General features: G+C 39.7%; 1 protein-coding gene and 1 long non-coding RNA gene across 17 annotated transcripts in view; one reads left to right on the forward strand and one right to left on the reverse strand.

The window, feature by feature from the left end:
- The window catches only part of FOXP1 (forkhead box P1), a 628854-nt gene that overhangs the window by 584679 nt on the left and 26296 nt on the right, over positions 1-17879 (forward strand). For all 16 annotated transcript variants that reach the window (XM_038002507.2, XM_007984973.3, XM_007984975.3 and 13 more), the window contains one exon: positions 12791-12874. In XM_038002507.2, the coding sequence (XP_037858435.1) occupies positions 12791-12874 (84 nt within the window). The remainder of the gene's footprint in view (positions 1-12790; positions 12875-17879) is intronic.
- On the reverse strand, positions 240-17763 carry LOC140709842 (uncharacterized). Its single transcript, XR_012090605.1, has 3 exons — positions 17679-17763; positions 16397-16500; positions 240-380 (listed from the first exon to the last, which is right to left on the reverse strand). It is a non-coding gene; the product is annotated as an uncharacterized lncRNA (long non-coding RNA).

Here is a 17879-nt window from a genome sequence, read left to right on the forward strand (position 1 = left end):
AATATTACCTCAGTATGCCTCCAATTCCAAATTTCTGTAGTGTTCTGTAATGAGTTCCTGTGTACTCATTATTGAATGGAAGGTCCAAAACCTGTCATTGTCCTTTATTTTATTTTATTTTATTTTATTTTATTTTATTTTATTTTTTACCTCTTTGGGCAGGTTCAGCCTCAGTTCACTCCTTGGAACTGCTGCTCAGAGGTTTCCAAATTCTGGGCACCTGTGTGTATGCAGCCAACTCTCAGCAGCCACTTTGAATGTTTCCATCTCTCTCTCACTTTCCCTCTCTTCTCACTTCTCCTTTGCATTTTCTGGTTATCTGTTGTCAGTGTAAGTCCTCGACGTCGCTCATATGATTAAACTGGAGCTAGGAAGACAAGCTGGGGAGAGAGAGATTGAGAGAATGAATGTGAATGAAGAGAGAAAGAGCGAGCGAGAGACCAAGATGGCAAGGCAGCACACACAAAGCCATGTTTTCCCAAGTCGCAATGGAAGTTATATGTGGGTTTATTTCTCATTTTGCCTTGTCCTTTTTTCTCTCCACCACTAAGAATAATTGAGAGTTCACCGTGCACATCTTAAACACACATGCACATAATCAGATATATTAATATAGAATGTATATATCATATATATTTATAGATATAAAATCTAGTATTTAGAAACCATGGCTATGTTGAATGTGCTTTATGACTAGGGAAAATGAAGTTTGCACATTTTCCTGGGAATCACAGTGTGAGAGATGGGGAATTTTTTTTAATGTGAGTTGTACTTCCGGGTATAACTTGATCAACTACCATATTTTAACAATAATTCCATTCTTGGTATAATTAATAGAAAATTAGTTTCTAAAAGTAAAAATTGGGTCAGAAATGGAGATTATTAAAATGTACAACTGCAACTGCCTGACCCTGCAAACCCCATTTATGCAGCCAAGTTCCAAAATGCTTTTGAGTGCTTGATGACTCACAGTGGCTTCTTCCTCTGGCTGGTTCAGTGTAGGCAAGAGGTTAGCCGACTAGGGGAAATTAAAACAATGTTGTACATTATATTGTTACCAGCCATCGAAAAGCCTATTTTGTATGCAAGACAGCAATGCTGAGATATATGGAGAGCCCTAGGCTAAGTACAGAAGATAATTACATTTGGAATTTTACTGAGTTAAGTCATTTACAGCTTCAAATAGTTGCAGAGAAAAATCAGCCAAAACACACTTAAACTTTTTGTTGTGACTTTTCAGGATAGAAAGGATTTTTAAAAATTAGTTATCATCTTATATGACAAATTACATTTTTTAGTAGGATTTTTCTCAAAAGTTATTTTTGTTAGCCAGTTAATATTTTTCCATTCAAACTCTGGATATAAACTTATTAGAACAGTAAGATATTTACACAGGAAAAGGGCACATCATAAAATCTCAACATTTAAAAATAAGTCTTTGGAAACATCTTTACATTAACATGTTTATTGAGAAGAAAAAAACAGTAGTAGATGTAACCCACCCCCACAGTTCTTTTATGATTAAGACACAGCCCTTGACAAACTGGATTCAAAAGAATAAACTGGAAGATCTGGCCTGTAATCACAGCCCTTTGGGAGACTAAGAAAGGCGGATCACAAGGTCAGGAGTTGGAGACCAGCCTGGCCAATATGGTGAAACCCTGTCTCTACTAAAAATAGAAAAATTAGCCAGGTGTGGTGGCGGGCACCTGTAATCCCATCTACTCGGGAGGCTGAGGCAAAAGAATTGCTTGAACCCGGGAGGCGGAGGTTGCAGTGAGCCAAGATCGTGCCACTGCACTCCAGCCTGGGCAACAGAGCGAGATTCCGTCTCAAAAAAAAGAAAGAATAAACTACCTTTCTACCTGAATTTGTACATATTGGTGGTGGTATTTAAAAAGTGATAGAAGATCCTGCATTTATTTATTTGATAACATTAAATTCTTAATGATGGGCTAAAATAAATCATTGACTAGAATTGTCACGGTTTGTCAGGTAGCCGTTCTAGACTACAGATTAGAGTGTTCGGCCATTGTTAATTACTCAAGAAATGAGCATTTATTTTATGAATTACTCTTCGCTCTCCACAAAAAGAGGTTAGGAGAAGGAAAAGATTTAGACCATCATCAATAAATTAAGTGTTTATCTCCTGGCAGCTTTCATGTTGTTTTTTGGTGGGTGTGGCCTAGAAGTAGTACAAACATATAAGGATTCTTTGATTATTTATAGATTGCATTTATTTCTAGATTTCCTTTTATCCTTCAGCTATAAATCAAACTGAAGGCAGGTTTTTCAACTTGTGATAGACATCAAAGATGATCTGGCCAGAAGTTAGTATAATGTGGTCATTCCTCGTAATGTTTTTGTGGGGGAGTTTGCTGTAATGGAGGAAGGGACAACAGGCTAATTCTGACGTGTTCTGTTTCTGCAAAGCTTGAGGAATTATCAGAGTGATGACATAGATCTCGTTGAGAGCAGGGGTTAGCAACCCACAGACCTCAGGCCAAATCTCACAAGCTAGGGAATGCTTTTATATTTTAAATGGTTGAGGGAGAAATCTAAAGAAGAACATTATTTCGTGACTGGTAAAAAGTCTAGGAATTCCAATTTCAGTGTTCATACATAAAATTATATGAGAACACAGCCATACCCATGCCCATTCATTTACTTATTACCTATTGCTGCTTTTCACTACAGTAGGGAGAGTCAAGTAATTGAAACTGAATCTACATGGCCTGCAAAGCTGAAATATTTATGATCTGGCTCTTACAGAAGTTTGCCAGGCACCCCTGGTCAAGAGGATCAGACAAACAATTTGTATTACAGTATTAGCAGCTTGTCCCCTTAGGTTCTGGCTGACTAACTCTCTGTTCACCCCCTTTTATCTCTTCCTTCTTAGCCAGGGTGTGTAAAACCAGTCTAGTCTCCTACATGGGTCAGTTTTCCCTACTAGTGTCTTCAGAAGGCAAGTGCCTGCCAGTTTTGGAGGTCATGGAAAGCTGGACAAGGGATATTCATTCATTCTTTCATCTACCCATCCATTCATCCACCCACCCATTCATTCATCCATCCACTTACCCATTTAGCAAGCATTACTTCGAACCTTTCAGATAGCAGGAATCTTGCTGGAGCTACTGCAAAGTACAGTGATTAAAACAGATAAAGCTGCCCTCCAAGTTCTTACAGTCTAGAAGGAAGAATAGACTACAAAATAATTTGCTAGTGAGACTGTCCATTCCTTGGGCAGTGCTAGCTGACATTAACAGGTTCTTGAGAACACCAGAAATTTATTCAAAAGAGAGTTTCAATGCTAGAAAGGGGCCAAGCCAAAGCAGATTATATCCATTAGTTACCATTCGATCAGATGAAATACATAAGAAAATGTTAGCAATTTTTAGTATTTAAAGAACCCTTTCCCTGAGACACAGTTAAGAGAAGCCTTAATCAAGGATTCGATTGAGTCTTTGAGTTGCAAACCTACCACATATGGGGGCATTTGGGACATAGTACAGTTATACTCAAAGGAATCCATTCTTTATAGGCTTCCTCTTTCTCTGCAGTTCAGCATTGCTAGACTTGTGCTGTTTCATTTGCCACTTAATGTACCAGTGTCTAGAAACATACTTTTTAACTTACTTGACTACCAGTCATGGTGCCTGTAGAACCTGAGTTATTGGGGCAATCAGGTCCCTCCCGCAGCAGGAATACTTTAAAGAGGTGTACTTGTCCTCAAACAGCCTATTTCTGTTTTCTGTTGGCATCGTCCCTCCCTTGTTCTCTCAGCCACAGACTGGTGCATCACCTCCTTTAGAGGGGATGACCTGCACATTACTGACCCAAGGCCTACTTCATATTTCTTAAAGCATTTATCAGTCCAGGAAAAACTTGAACCTCCAAGTATCTCTCAAAGTGTGTTATAAAATTATCATTGATTAGCTTGAATTTGAAAAACATTTGTACCACTTAGCACTACAGGAAAGAGCAGTTAGGTTTTCATCAATTCCCAAAGGGCGATGATCACTGTATTAGAGGAGGAGGAGAAATCACCCCTGCCACTCAGACTCACAAGACCTCTGTCTGCAGCACATTACTTAAGTGTTCACATGTGGTCAAGATAGACCACACATGTGCCCCATCGTAAAAACAAACCCAGTAAGCTCAGATCGAATCTTACCATATACATTGACGGGGGTTCAGGATGTCTAACCTAGAGGGTCATCATGAAAGGATTCCACAGGAGAATTCAGAGGGCACAGTAGCTGTAGAAGTAACCAAAGCTGGTGAAGGTCACTTAAGCGCTATGTACCTAGACAGCCTCCTTGAATTTAAACCCCAGAAACCTTTTCTCTTACCCTAAATGGAAGGCCCTTGTGTCTCTGAACTGTCAGACAAATCTCCCTAAAGAAAAAGATGCAATTTTTCCAAAATAACTACTGTTAGCCATAGGGGATAGTGGTTAGAGATGTTCCCCTCCATAGAGCTATCTGTACAACACTACACTTGAATTAAACTGAAAAGCCTTCAAGGCTGTACTGGTGAGATTTCAGGCAACTGGGCAGAAATAAAGACAATGGGTTGTGGAGACTGATTTAGACTATCTAATTGGCACTGTGCATGAGAGCTGTCCTGTCCCTGTGTATTTAAAATATGACTTGAGGCCGGGCAGGCGCGGTGGCTCATGCCTGTAATCCCAAGCACTTTGGAAGGCTGAGGCAGGCGGATCACCTGAGGTCGGGAGTTCGAGACCACCTGACCAACATGGAGAAACCCCATCTCTATTAAAAATACAGAATTAACCGGGCACAGTGGCACATGCCTGTAATCCCAGCTACTTGGGAGTCTGAGGCAGGAGAATTGCTTGAACCTGGGAGGTGGAGGTTGCAGTGACCTGAGATTGCACCATTGCACTCCAGCCTGGGCAATAAGAGCGAAACTCCGTCTCAAAAAAAAAAAAAAATCACAAAATAAAATATGACTTGATTTACGAAACCAAAGTTTTAATAGAAATATCAATTACAAAAGGCAAGGTACATCTATATTTGTTAAATTTTTGTTGAAAGATATAAAAATAATATGGTGAATGTTTTCTTAGCAGTAGAAAGAATGTTGATGTAGAGCTTGTTAACAGAGAAGGGTTGGTTAATTCCATTCTCTTGTTGCAACCTTCTACTGGTCTCATTTAGAGAAGAGTGAAGAAGACATCTCAGTGGGCCTTCTGAGCCTTTTCAAACATTTCTTACTGCATTTCATTATTCCAAAGACAGTTATAATTTTTAAACATTTTACCAAAGGACCCCAGCTATTACCTGGGGTCTGAAACTGTAAACCCGGAGAAGTGTGTGAGGTCCTTATACTATACACATAGACACCTAACAGTGAGACGGACACCATAAAAATCATTTTTTTCAATGACATACATGCCTTTTTGAAGTCAGGGAATGCAGTAAGATTGCATCTGTTCCTTTTTGACGGATTCTTCTGGAATGATGTACAGACAAGGAGATGAGTTAGAAATAGAGTGGAGAAAATCCTCATAATCAGTATACATAATCTTATATAGGTTGTGAAATGTGCAGTCTTCCCTCTACCCCCATCACGACAGAGGGACAGAGACACAGGAAGTACAAAGTTTTTGAGGATAAGAACTCCCTACTGAGAAATGCTGTGGCCAGGATTATAAGGAAACACTTGAAGCTTCCGCAATATTGGGCACCCACTGTCCACCGGCCATGGGCCTAGGGATGTAGATTCATATGAATCCAGATTACTTGGGTCCTCTTAGGTGGGACATTCATGTGAACTCTTCTAGCCTCTAAGCTAAAGATGAGATGTCACAAAAAGTTGCAGTGGTGGCTGGATTGTAATTCTGTTTGGGGGAATGGGGAAACCATCCAATTTCACAGAAAAAAAAAAAAAAATCTGACAGAATTGACTTCACTTAGGAAGCTGAGACAGTGGTGGCACAGATACATATTTCTGACCACATACAGTGGTTTTAATTTGTTCTATGATCATGTGACATTGCTGAATTGCTATATGTTTTCTCTGATGGATGAAGATGTCCTGATGTTTTCATCATGTGTCATGGGGGCAGGTTCAGGACAGGCTTCCTATGACCCCTCAGCCTCTAGGCCCTTTAAAATGAATATTGAAAGCAGGCAAGGGAAAAAGGAATCAACCAAACCAAGATTGATCTGCCTGGCAGGAGATGGGGTGGAGATGTGTGTGCCTTTTATTCTTCCATTCAGTCACTACTTATCAAGCACCTATTATATAGAGAGCACCGGATGCAGATAAGTAAGGTGGCGTGGCCTCTTCCTGTAATACACACCTAGTAGGGTAAAACCAGGATGCCTTTAACTTCCCTGCCAGGCAGAGTTTCTAAAAGCAAGGGGTGAGGGATTGGGGAAGGTGACAGTGGAAAGGGTTGTTGGCAAGGACCCAGGCCAAGGGAGCCATGAAAGATGTTGCCTAGGTTGTAGGATAAAGAAGAAAGGATAGTGGAAGAATATATTGCTCTTAAAATTCATCTGTCTGTTTAACACAAAACAGAGTAACCAACTGTCCCAGTTTACTTTCTTGGACTGAAGGGATTCCTGAGAGTTGGGATTTTCAGTTTCAAAACTGGAAAAGTCCTGGGCAAGCTGGGAGGAGTTGGTCACCCTACTCCACTAGCAGTGGGAGAGAACTATGGAATGCCCCATCTTCTGCTTGTAATTATTTCATCTGGTTTGGAAACCATTTGACTGGCCAGCTATTCAGCTCCTGTTGTGTGCCAGGGCACTGTTGGAGGTGCCTTCTGTCCCCAATTTCTTGGAGTCCCCACAGTCCCTCTGTGGGTAGATACCACCCTATTTCCTTGATTCTAAAAGTCACTTTTTTTTTTTTTTTTTTTTGAGACGGAGTCTTGCTGTGTCTCCCAGGCTGGAGTATAGTGGCAGAATCTCAGCTCACTGCAACCTTCACCTCCTCGGTTCAAGCAATTCTCCTGACTCGGCCTCCCAAGTAGCTGGGACAGCAGGCATGTGCCACCATGCCCTGCTTGTTTTTGTATTTTTAGTAGAGACAGGTTTCATCATGTTAGCCAGGATGATCTCAAACTCCTGAGCTCAAAGGATCCACCTGCCTCGGCCTCCCAAAGGGCTGGGATTACAGGCCAGTGTGTCCAGCCAGGAGTCACTTTTTAAAAGAAAAAATATAACATTTGGAAATTAATGTATGTCTTACATTTAATGAGTGTGTTTAATGTAGTGTTTCTTCTTGTTCTTTGAGAAGGTATTACTAAATCCATGGTTATTTTAACTATCACTGGCTTCTTAAGAGTCAAAGAAATAGCTTTCAGGCATCCCTCCAGATAGGAAAACTGAGGTTTAGGAGGTCCGATTAACTTGTTTAAAGCCAATGGCGAATAAGGGCAGAGCCTAGGAGGTTAACCCAGTCTTTGTAGCCTGTGATCCTTTTATCGTGGGATCCTGCCTTACGCTTCCACCGAGAGGATCATTGTGGCCCAGTTGGCCTCTATGAAGGAACTGGTTTTAAAACCTGGCTTTGGGGACCATGACCCTCTGCCTCGTGGAGCTCTGTCATGGGCAGTCCATAGTGGCAAAGCAAGGCTGGAATCTGGTGATGCTGGGATCACTCCAACATCTCCCAAATCATCTACACCAGGAATTGTAAGCCCTAAGAAAATGTCAGCAGGGAGAAAAGTGCACAAGTTTCAGTAGCAGAGGGAGACATTAATCCTAACACAAATCAATTACTGTACGAACTTTACATGTGATTACTGTACCATTAGTGGTGCTATTTGTAATCACACCAGCCTCCTAGACTTTAGCAAATTTATTATCCGTAATGTATCCCCCTTTGGCCCTGTCTAACCCTATTCGAGGCAATACTCAGGACAGTTCCTATACCAGCGGCCTCACAGAGCCTCCTGATACTCCCTGCACCAGCCCTGAGCATGTCGGGGAAAGAGAGGTCCTAACAGCATGGTAGTTGCATATTGCGACTGCTTTGTAACCGGAGCCGAGAAAAAGAAGAGAGAGAGTCTCTGGGTTTCTCACTTCCATGTCCTTCTGTGAAAACCACGACACTTATTTTTCATAATTTAAAATCCTGCCTTACTCTGGGAGCATTAGAATTCCTAGACTATGACTGAGTATTAGTGTGCGTCTGCTTTAAATGTCAAGAGAGTCTTTAATAATCACATGTAAGGAATGTTAAGATGGTGACAGAGTACAATAAAAGTAGGGAAATTCTTCGATTGGGGTGAAATGAGCCATATATTGCCCGCCACCTGAATGTTGTAGTTGGTGTAAAAGAAATCGTTTAAAAGTTTTTCACTGGTACTAAGTTCTGAAGCCATAGTTGGACAAGGTGGGTCAGAAATAACTGGTAAATGCTCAGTTTGGTAGAGTAATTTGAGTTCTGCTCCTTCTTGTCACTGCTTTTTCTCCCCCTTGTTTTTCTTCTTTTCATCGTATGTACTTTAGAGACCTTTAGAGATCCAGTGTTACTGGATATGCTCTGCCCAAATCGGGTTAATCTCTTTGGATCTTCATTGTATACAAAACTCCTGAGGAAATGTATACAGCCACTGTTGAAGGCCTTCTCAATCCATGGCAGAGAGTAGTGTCTCCAGTTTAACTTCATTATACTTGGACACTTGGGGTCCTTATTTAAAAATATCTACTTCCAGGTCTCACCATTGGAGTGTTGGCTCCAGCATGTTTAGGTGAGACCCCAGTCAGTTAACTTAGAGATCATCATTGTATGGGATAATCTGAACTCATCCATTCATTTAGGTGCCTCTTAAAACTCCATGTGCCCCCCTTCCATGGAGATTCTTTGAAAAGACACTTGCTTTTCATAATTTAAAATCCGGTCTAACTCTGGGAGCCAGTAGTTCAGCATGAGAGCAGGGAGGTAGACTATGACGTATGATTTGAGTTATTGTCCCAGGTGATTCTTAGAATCACACTAGTGTGGGAAACTCAGACTAAGCATCATATAACTGGGACCCTAGTCTTATTTCTGCCCTTTTCCAGTTCCCTGACCTCAGATATGTTTACCTTGAAAACCTCAGTTTCCCCAGTTACAAAACAGAATAGGACTAAGGGACTTAAAATAGCCACAGTAGCCTTTACCTCTGTTAAATCAAAGGAATGTCTTGGCCCTTTCTTCTCATCTGTCCTCAAGAAGTCTAGCATTTTTACACATACAAAGCCCTTCATTTATTTCAGCAGAGTTTTGTTTCTCACGAGTAAGAACTGCCAAATTGGCCTTAAAATGATTAGTCCTCCTGACAACATAGAAAATGGTGATGTTAAATGAACCCCAAACCATGTTCCCTTTTCTCTGTTAAAATAATGAGTTTAATCTTAGTTTGTATCTTCGAGGATGTTGAACGGAACTCCTAGCCTGTGGCAGTTATCAGTGGCTCGGGTGCAATACACAAATTCTGATCTTTCACAGCGCAGACTATCTCAAACCTAATTTGAGGCCATGGCTAATAGAAGAGCAGATGACCTATTTCAGCCAAAGGGTAGAAAAATATTTGCCCAAGATGAGGGGAAGCTACAGTAAGAACCTGAGACAAATTGATAAGAAGTGGGCTTCATCTTTCCTTCGCTTTCTGTTCCATTCTTTAAACAATCAAAATTATTTCTCTTCCCAGTTAGCCCAGCTGCAAACTCCATTGAACCCCTGTTAAGCAGATCCAGATTTCAAACATATCCTCAGCCAGGACAAGTCTAGATACACTGGATGGATTTCACTTTTCTTTTTTAAAAAAATTAGAAAATTGTTGAGCATTCATGAAGCACTCGTCATTTTGCTAAGCTTGTTATGTGCAAGAACTCTTCTGATCTTCAGAACACCCCTTCAGAGTTCAGAGATGATCATTCCATATTTAGAAGGAGAAACTAGGTAATTAAAAAGGTTACATAATGTGTTGAGTCACTGAGCCAGGATTTGAACACAGCACAGCGTGATTGTTTTGTCCACATCCTTAACCGTTTTCACCCTGTCGCAGTTCTACGGAACGGTTGAATAAACTCAGTGGATTAAAATGACCCCTGCACAAACAGCTCCCTCTAATGTTTAGGCCATTGTCGTTCCCTTTATGCTAGATACTCATTCCATACCCACTGGGAAAGTTTTGTAGAGAGTAATTCTCTTCTGATATTTCAACACAAATTTTCTTTTTAATTTGTCAACCAAGTTTTAGTGGGCCTTTGGATTGAATGTCTCAACCTCCTTTTCTTTGCTTTTCATGGAATTCATAGTTTAAGAGGAAATGCTGGAATATACTAATATTAAATGTTTGTATCCTCACATTGTAATAATGAAAGCGTGCTGTGAAAATTGATGGGGATGGTGAGCCCGTGGGATGATGGCATACAAAGTAATAAAGAATGTGAAAGCTTTTGGAAGGAGCAGTTAGTATTACAAATGCAAGACAGACATTGTAGACAGGATGTGGTTTCAATAGGTGTGAATGTTTAGCCTTTTTGCCTAAAAAAAAAAGAAAAACTGAATTTGGCGGGTTTCTGTAATTGTTAAAATAGTTTGTGTTAGAGCTATAATTGATTTAAAGTCTTAAACTCATTCAAGAATATGATACTACACATTAGTTTGCACTAACCAAACAAAACCAAAAAGTTAGATTTTTGCCTTTTTATGTAACGTTGTCCATCTTTTAAAAAAGCAGAACTAGGGTGGTACAATTGAGGTTCCTGGATAACTCTCAGAATTGGTGATGAATTCTAAGCAGTGTGCTCATGGAAAAATATGAAAATGTTTCCAATGGCAGTTACCTCCAGGGTTTATGAAAGTGGCCGTGTATACAAATTCTAGATATATGTTTGCAATGTAGTGTTGCTCCCTTTGGCTGACCAGTAGAAGATCAGCTTGGTAGACCTTTGGACAGAAATATGGAGGAGATGTTTCCTTTAAATGCTCGGGATTTGGATTTTCCTTGTACCACGCTTAGTCTTTATAATTGCTACATCAACACTGTTTACCCCCAAATTAAGTCACAGTTAATATTCAGCAGACTTCAGTAAATATCACCTCTCACCCTTTGATTTGTATTGTTCAGCATGACAGACTACTTGTTTTTAAGAAAAATACAATTGATTTCTGCCCTTTGATAACTTTAAATTCCTTCTGCCCTTTGATAACTTTAAAACAAAACGTTTCTTAAAAAGTCTGAGTATTTGACATCAAAAAGCTTAGGATACTTACATTAAAAAAATTAATAATAATGGCAGAAAAATAGCATTCCCAACATTTTAATTGTTCTAAGCCTCTTTGGAAAACTAAATTCCTTTAGCATTATGTGTTCAGAGAATCTTTTAGTTTGGCTGTTCAATAACTTACTAAAGAACAGAGGAGGAATAACATCAAGTGGCTCCTAATATGGTATCATTTTCATTTCCTGTTTGTTGAAAGATAAATGCTAACACTGTACGGCTTTTTTTTTTTTTTTTTTTTTCCTTTCTCTCTTAATTTATTCCTCCCTGAACCACAAGGGAATAAAAAGAAAAAAAAAAAAAATCAAATGTGATATGGCTTGAGACTGAGTCATCCAGTAGGGATAAGCTGAAAGCTTTTTCCCTTCTCCCTTTTGTGCTCTTTCCCTTTTCTCTGTCTTTCCACAATCCCCGACCCCCGTCCCCCTTCATCCTTAGAAAATAACTGTATTTAAATAGATAAGGTGCATTTTTTTTTTTATTTGGGAATAATTTTAGACTTTAAAAAACTGTTGATTTTTAAAGGATTTAAGGTTAATTATGTGACAGAACTAATGAGTCCCTCCTTAATTCTAAGGCATTATTTTGGACAAATGATCTACCAAAGTATTGAAATTAAACTGTATTCTCTCCCTCTCCTCTCTCTCTCTCTCTCATATTAATCTCTTCTCCGTTTTCCCTAAATGCCACAGCTGTTCTCTTAACTATCCCTTTATCTTTAGGGGATGTGTTTCCCACTTCTTTTACAGAAGTAATCGTTACGTGTCCCCTATGCCCAAATGTCTTGAACTATTGAAAATATTGAGTTAAAGCAGTCCAAGCAAAGCATAAAGGATGTAGCTTCCAATAAGCCATATTTCAGTGCCTACTGTGTATATCCAATGAGAAACTTGTGTGACTTCAGAAGATCGTTTTTTATGGAATAAGGACACTTAAATTATTAAGATGAGACTAGCACATAGCAGGTACTCAAATCTCGAGTAAATGAATGAGCAAGCTTATTCTACGCTCATTTGAAAATGGGAACCTGTCATCCCTTGGAGCCTGCTCCTGGCCTGCTAATATCACTTGCCAGCACTGTCTTAATCTATGCCTACCTGTTAAGAAAGATGAAGCTAATTTTGCATAAATGTATCCATCTGTCTAGGAGTTTTTCCACAACCACAACAGATGAATTTATGGGTTTTAGCTACCTAGCTCATTTTCCCTTGGCTTTTCTCAGGAATAAGGTTGGTTAATAGGCATGATTCACATTTGTCTTTTAGCTGTCTGTGTTCCATGGGACTGCGTGGTGCCAGCAGGTCTAGAACTTCCCAGTTAAAGTCTAATGCATCTAGTGTTGAGAAATCGCACACCAGCACCTCTGGTTACTTAGAGTTTGGCAGTGGTCATGTAGCTTTCAGAAACAAGCAATGAAAATGATTTTATCACGTGCTATGGTGCCATAGCGTAATTTGTAATGTGTATCATTGTTGGTGTCAAAAGAGTCATGCATCTTTATTCAGAGAAATAACAAAGCATTTTCTTCCTACCAGCTTGCGAAAGACAAGGAGCGCCTGCAAGCCATGATGACCCACCTGCATGTGAAGTCTACAGAACCCAAAGCCGCCCCTCAGCCCGTAAGTACTGATCCCCACCAAGGGAAAAAAAAAAACAAAACAAAACGTGCAGTATTCCTTTTCTACTTCCCCACCCCAAACCTAGGAAGGAGGGACCAGCCTACTTTGGTAGAGCTTTGAGTTTTGAAGGCCTTAGATTCATGTGACTGCTTCTGGTTACCCTTGATGATGAAGGTTGTATGCTAGGCATTTGGGGAGATACAGGATGATTCAGACATGGTCCTTGCCCATAAGACCCAAGCACCCAGCTCTTCTTTAAGGGCAGAATGATTGGTGCCCAGGCAGGGTACTGAAATACATTATGAGAGCTCCCTGGAAAGTGAAAATCTGAATGGTAGGAACACAGAGAAGACAGCTAAACCATGACAGCAAAGGAAAGGGCATTTCAGCTCGGGTAAGCTGAGAGACAGTGGTGTTTAGGAAAAAGAACAGGGACTAGTCCAGTCGAACTCTAACAGAGGAAAGACATAGGAAACCTACTGTTGGAATAGTCAGAGGCTAAATTATGGAGAGGCTCTAGTGGTTACTAAGGAGTTTGAAATGAAAATTATTCCTTCACAGTTAGGAGACCAAACACAATACACTGAAATTACATTTAATGTGTAAGAATCTCCTCTTTCTTGCCTTGTTCCCTTTTACTAGACCTTGAAGGATGTCATCCCAGCACAGGCTGTTAATATCGAAGCAGAAGGATCGTGTTTGAACCTAAAACTTTGTCTTGGACCTCCTTCCTTGTAATAAATCGATCTCTTTAATGGTCGTATTTCTCTTACATTTCTAAAATTCTCCTAGTAGCTTTAACTGATTATTCAAAATGGAGACAGTGCTTTGCTTCTTGATTTTAAGATTTGTAAAATTTAAAGGTACACTGCCTTTATTTGATTTTGCTTGGAGTCACTGTGTGAAAATTAATTGAGCGTTGACAATCTATAGTTAGTACCAGCAATTTTAATCAATATGCAATGATGCAGCGTAATGGCAAAGTATTGGTTTATCTGTTTTGACTGATTTTTTTCTATAAATAAAGCAAACATACACCCATATATGTATGATTTATGGTGATAGAAATAAAACGGAGTCAGACTATTAACCCAGCAAATATGGTAGCCTGCCAAGATGCAGTTGGCAGGCAAAATTAATGTCTGAAACAGAACACATTACTGGGATATAGGACATAAAATCATTAAACACTTCGTGCATCCATTTTTACTAGGAAGGAGTCCTTAGTTTCCGTGTATTTTACAGTAAATGGCTGTAGGACTGGATGTGTAGGCTACCAAAAAGAAAGGAAAAAAAGAACCAACTCATTCAGTGTTGTGGCATCAGTAGTCAACTGTGCTGTTTCTAACAGCCCCTCCTTCTAAGGAGGATATTGGAAAGATCTTGAACCCAGCTAAGCAAATTGGTGAGCCTCTGAGACGACTTGGCTGAAGTTATCTTGAAGAAGTGTAGCTGACTGCACAGGGCATTCACTGCCTTGGAACTTTCTGAAAGTCTTAAGATGGCTTTAATGAAATGGTTTTCCCAGATTGAAGGGTTCGAGTCTTTGCACCTAGCAACAAGAATGAGATTATCTCTATCTTCTTCCACGGATCAAAAACAGTGATAGGATAATGGTTGGACCCAGCACTGTAGGCGTGGATCTTGGGGCTCCTTGGGAAGAGGAAGGTTACAGTTAAAGGAACTACAAAACCCCGTAGGGCGCTTGGCGAGTGACTGGGCTGGGTGTTGGCAGAGAGCACCATGTATGTAAGCCCCCGTGGGCCACAAAAGGACCACTGGATTCTTCATGTAGGACCAGTGTTAAGCAGCCGGTAAACAGGGAAAAGCATGGGGGGGAAGTGAACTGGGGTGGAAGGTTTGTCTTGATTAGTATTAAAAAAAAATGTTTTACATTCTAGAAAATTATAACTTTGAAGGGGACCTCCTACTAAATTTATTTTTAACTGCTCTATTGAAAATTCTCTACCACTAGTCAACATTATCTCTTAGTAGCTCAGCACAGTATTTCTTTATTAAAAGAAATAGGCACGAATATTTTTGACTGAAAAATTAATAGCTTTTGAATTCATACACAGCAGGTTTTCTTTTGCAAAGAAGTCCAATATCACTGCACAGCACTTCTATAACCATTTATTTAGAGTCCAAGTCAAACCTTTGACAGCTAGAGCAGCGCTACAAGCCAATATAAAGAACTCCAAGATGTAAACCAACAATAGGCCGTCTGTGTGAGGTTTGCCATTGTCAAATACATAGATTGTTTGGATTAGTTTATGTAAATGTACTGTTGTATTACCCTTTGAAAAAAAAAAGATCACATTTGTGTATGAAAAGTGGTTCCCTTCACAGGCAGCATTATAAATTCCTTATCCTTTAACTTACATGTAAGAAGTAAAAATTGGTGCCTGACAAGCAGATATTGTGTGACACTCTGTTGTCGGAGTGAACCTGCCTTCTTTTCATTTATTGGAAAATAGAAAATTTTATTACAGATACCATCTTATAAATCAGGAATTATTAAAATATGTATAGGTGAGGCATTGGGAAATTAATTATAAAAGGTAGACGTGTAATGTTTTGCATAAATTTTCACTTCTTTGCCAAAAAGAGGAAAAAAAAGGGCACACACATACAGCAAACCCTTGATGCTTTCAACTTTAAGGGCCCAGAGCTATCTGGTGACTAATTCTCACGTGCAAAATATTTTCTGCAGTCTGTAATTAATTTATTCCACCCTAAATAATAGAATGCATGATGTTTGTTTGAATGAGTATCCTTCTAGAATCTTTGATTTGAAACAAGCAGTCACCAGGATTCAAATCTAACCATAGATGGGGACTTTGATGTTACAACCTTGCCAGTAAGTTCATGAAGCTTTTTCTTTTTTCCATTTCTGTGTAAAAGAAACCTCGTGTTTATTTTAAAATTCTTAGTCACTAAGTGATAGAATGCTTTGCTGTAAATGTTGCTTTTCACTAAATGCCATTTGGGTGTTAAGTGTCATTTGCTGTATCCAATCATCCAACCAGTCCTCATTTCTTTGCATCAAAGAAACTGCTAAAATGTTCTTAGATTGTTTTTACATCCACTCATAGACGCATTTTCTGGATCCTATTGTGGGACTCATCAGATTTGGATAGTTAGAGGATACGCTCATCTCGGGAAAGTGCCCAAGTTTTTAGACATGGATCTAAGGAAGAAAGCTTATGGGTGAACTGGGACAGGAGCTGAGGGGCTTCCCATCCCTCAGACTCCTTCGACAGCCTTTCTTCTTGCTTGCTGTCACGTCTCTTTAAACCTAAGTAAAACCTTCCTTTCAGAACAAAACCAAAGACTCAAGGTGCAAGTTGGTTATGGAAAGGGAATTCCTACATTTGAAATCAAATTCTTCCATCAACAAATATGTCTTGAGTATGTGACATACTGAACAGAGTAGTCAATCGCATGAGTGAGGCCCATCCGTGCCATAGAGGTGTTTGGAGCCTGGTAAAAGAAATAACAAATAACTATATACATACTCACACAGTCTCACTTTCCATGAATTGCGCTACCTGTAAGTAGAACAGCTGACCCAGAATGGTAAAGTCGGGGGAGACTTCTGGTAGAAATGATGTCTAAGCTGAAACCTAAAAGATGAGCAGGAAGAAATGGTAAGAGGTCAGCCTCGTGAACCTTTTCCTTAGGTTAAGAGTGGGTGCACAAATAGGTCCCTCTGATTGGTAAGGATCAGTGTAGAGGAAGGAAGGGAATAACCAACATCAGTTACGACAAGCTTTTCAAAGTTTTAATTTTATTAAGACTGAACACTGCGTGGACGTATGTAGTATGTGTAAGTTGACCAGACCAGCCCTAAGTTCTAGCTATCACGTAGAGCAGAAAAGCAGTTCTTATATTTAGAATGACCACATTTCTTGTTATTTAAGTTTTAAAAGATTCTATTCTTTTCTATGGAAAGAGAAGCAAAAAACAACAGTAAACTGCCCTAATGAAAATGATGGATATTCTTTTGTTCCAAACTCAGTAAACATTCTCAAAGTAAACACCCAGATGTATTGCTTGGAGGTTAATTTCTCCATGCTTACTCTGTGGAGAATTTGCCAGGATACTTCATTTGGGGGAGGGAGTGAAAAACTAAGAGGACAAAACAAAAACAACAAAAAGAAACATGTCTGTGGTATGATGACTTTATTAAATTGCTACGGATTTCTTAAAAAGACTTTTCACTCTCTGTCATTATGTCAGGAAAACACTGTAAATCATATTTTATAATACTGAGTACATGAGAGGTACGCTTTGCTTTAGGGTATTCCTGCACATCAGAGAACAACTTCTGCTTCTGGAGAAACCACATTCTTTTAGATTTGGTGGGCACGTAATTATAGTGTAGGTGGTATATCCTTCTTGACGAAAATCTTATAAAGCACTTACAGGAACTTGGATATTTGGAATGAAATACAGTATTAGATTTTCATTTTTACAGATTTTCTTTTCCCCTAACCATAGCCATTAGGACTGTTTTGAAAGAGTTTTTAGCTGCTATAAAAACAGAGTGCCCCCCCCGCCCCGAAAAAAAAAAAAGGGTCTTTTAACTCTTCAAGGATCATTTGGGCTGCCTAAGTCCTTGCTTTAAGAGTTGGAGAAATAATATTAAGCAGTCATAAAAAGGGATTCTTAGGCACAACACACAAAAGCTGTTTTATATACTGTTTTTCATTAAGTGCCCCCCGCCCCAACCTTTCAACTAGAATGTTTTTGTTTTTGCTTTTAGTATCCCTGCCAATACCACCACCTTCTAAGTCATTACCTTCCACGAGCACGCGTCTCTAAAACAGGGCCAGGCTGAGATGGTAAAGGAAAGGAAAGCAAAGGCTTGTAACAAAGGCCTTCAGCTGCCACCCACTGTCCTGCCTTCCACACGGCCTGGTAACGTCCCTCCAGCCTCAGAAAGGCCGTCTCTGAACTCAGTGATTCATGCCCAGAAATGACACTGCCATGCAGTTAAAGC

Source organism: Chlorocebus sabaeus, chromosome 22 (assembly GCF_047675955.1).
Source record: "Chlorocebus sabaeus isolate Y175 chromosome 22, mChlSab1.0.hap1, whole genome shotgun sequence".
Taxonomy (NCBI): Eukaryota; Metazoa; Chordata; class Mammalia; order Primates; family Cercopithecidae; genus Chlorocebus; species Chlorocebus sabaeus.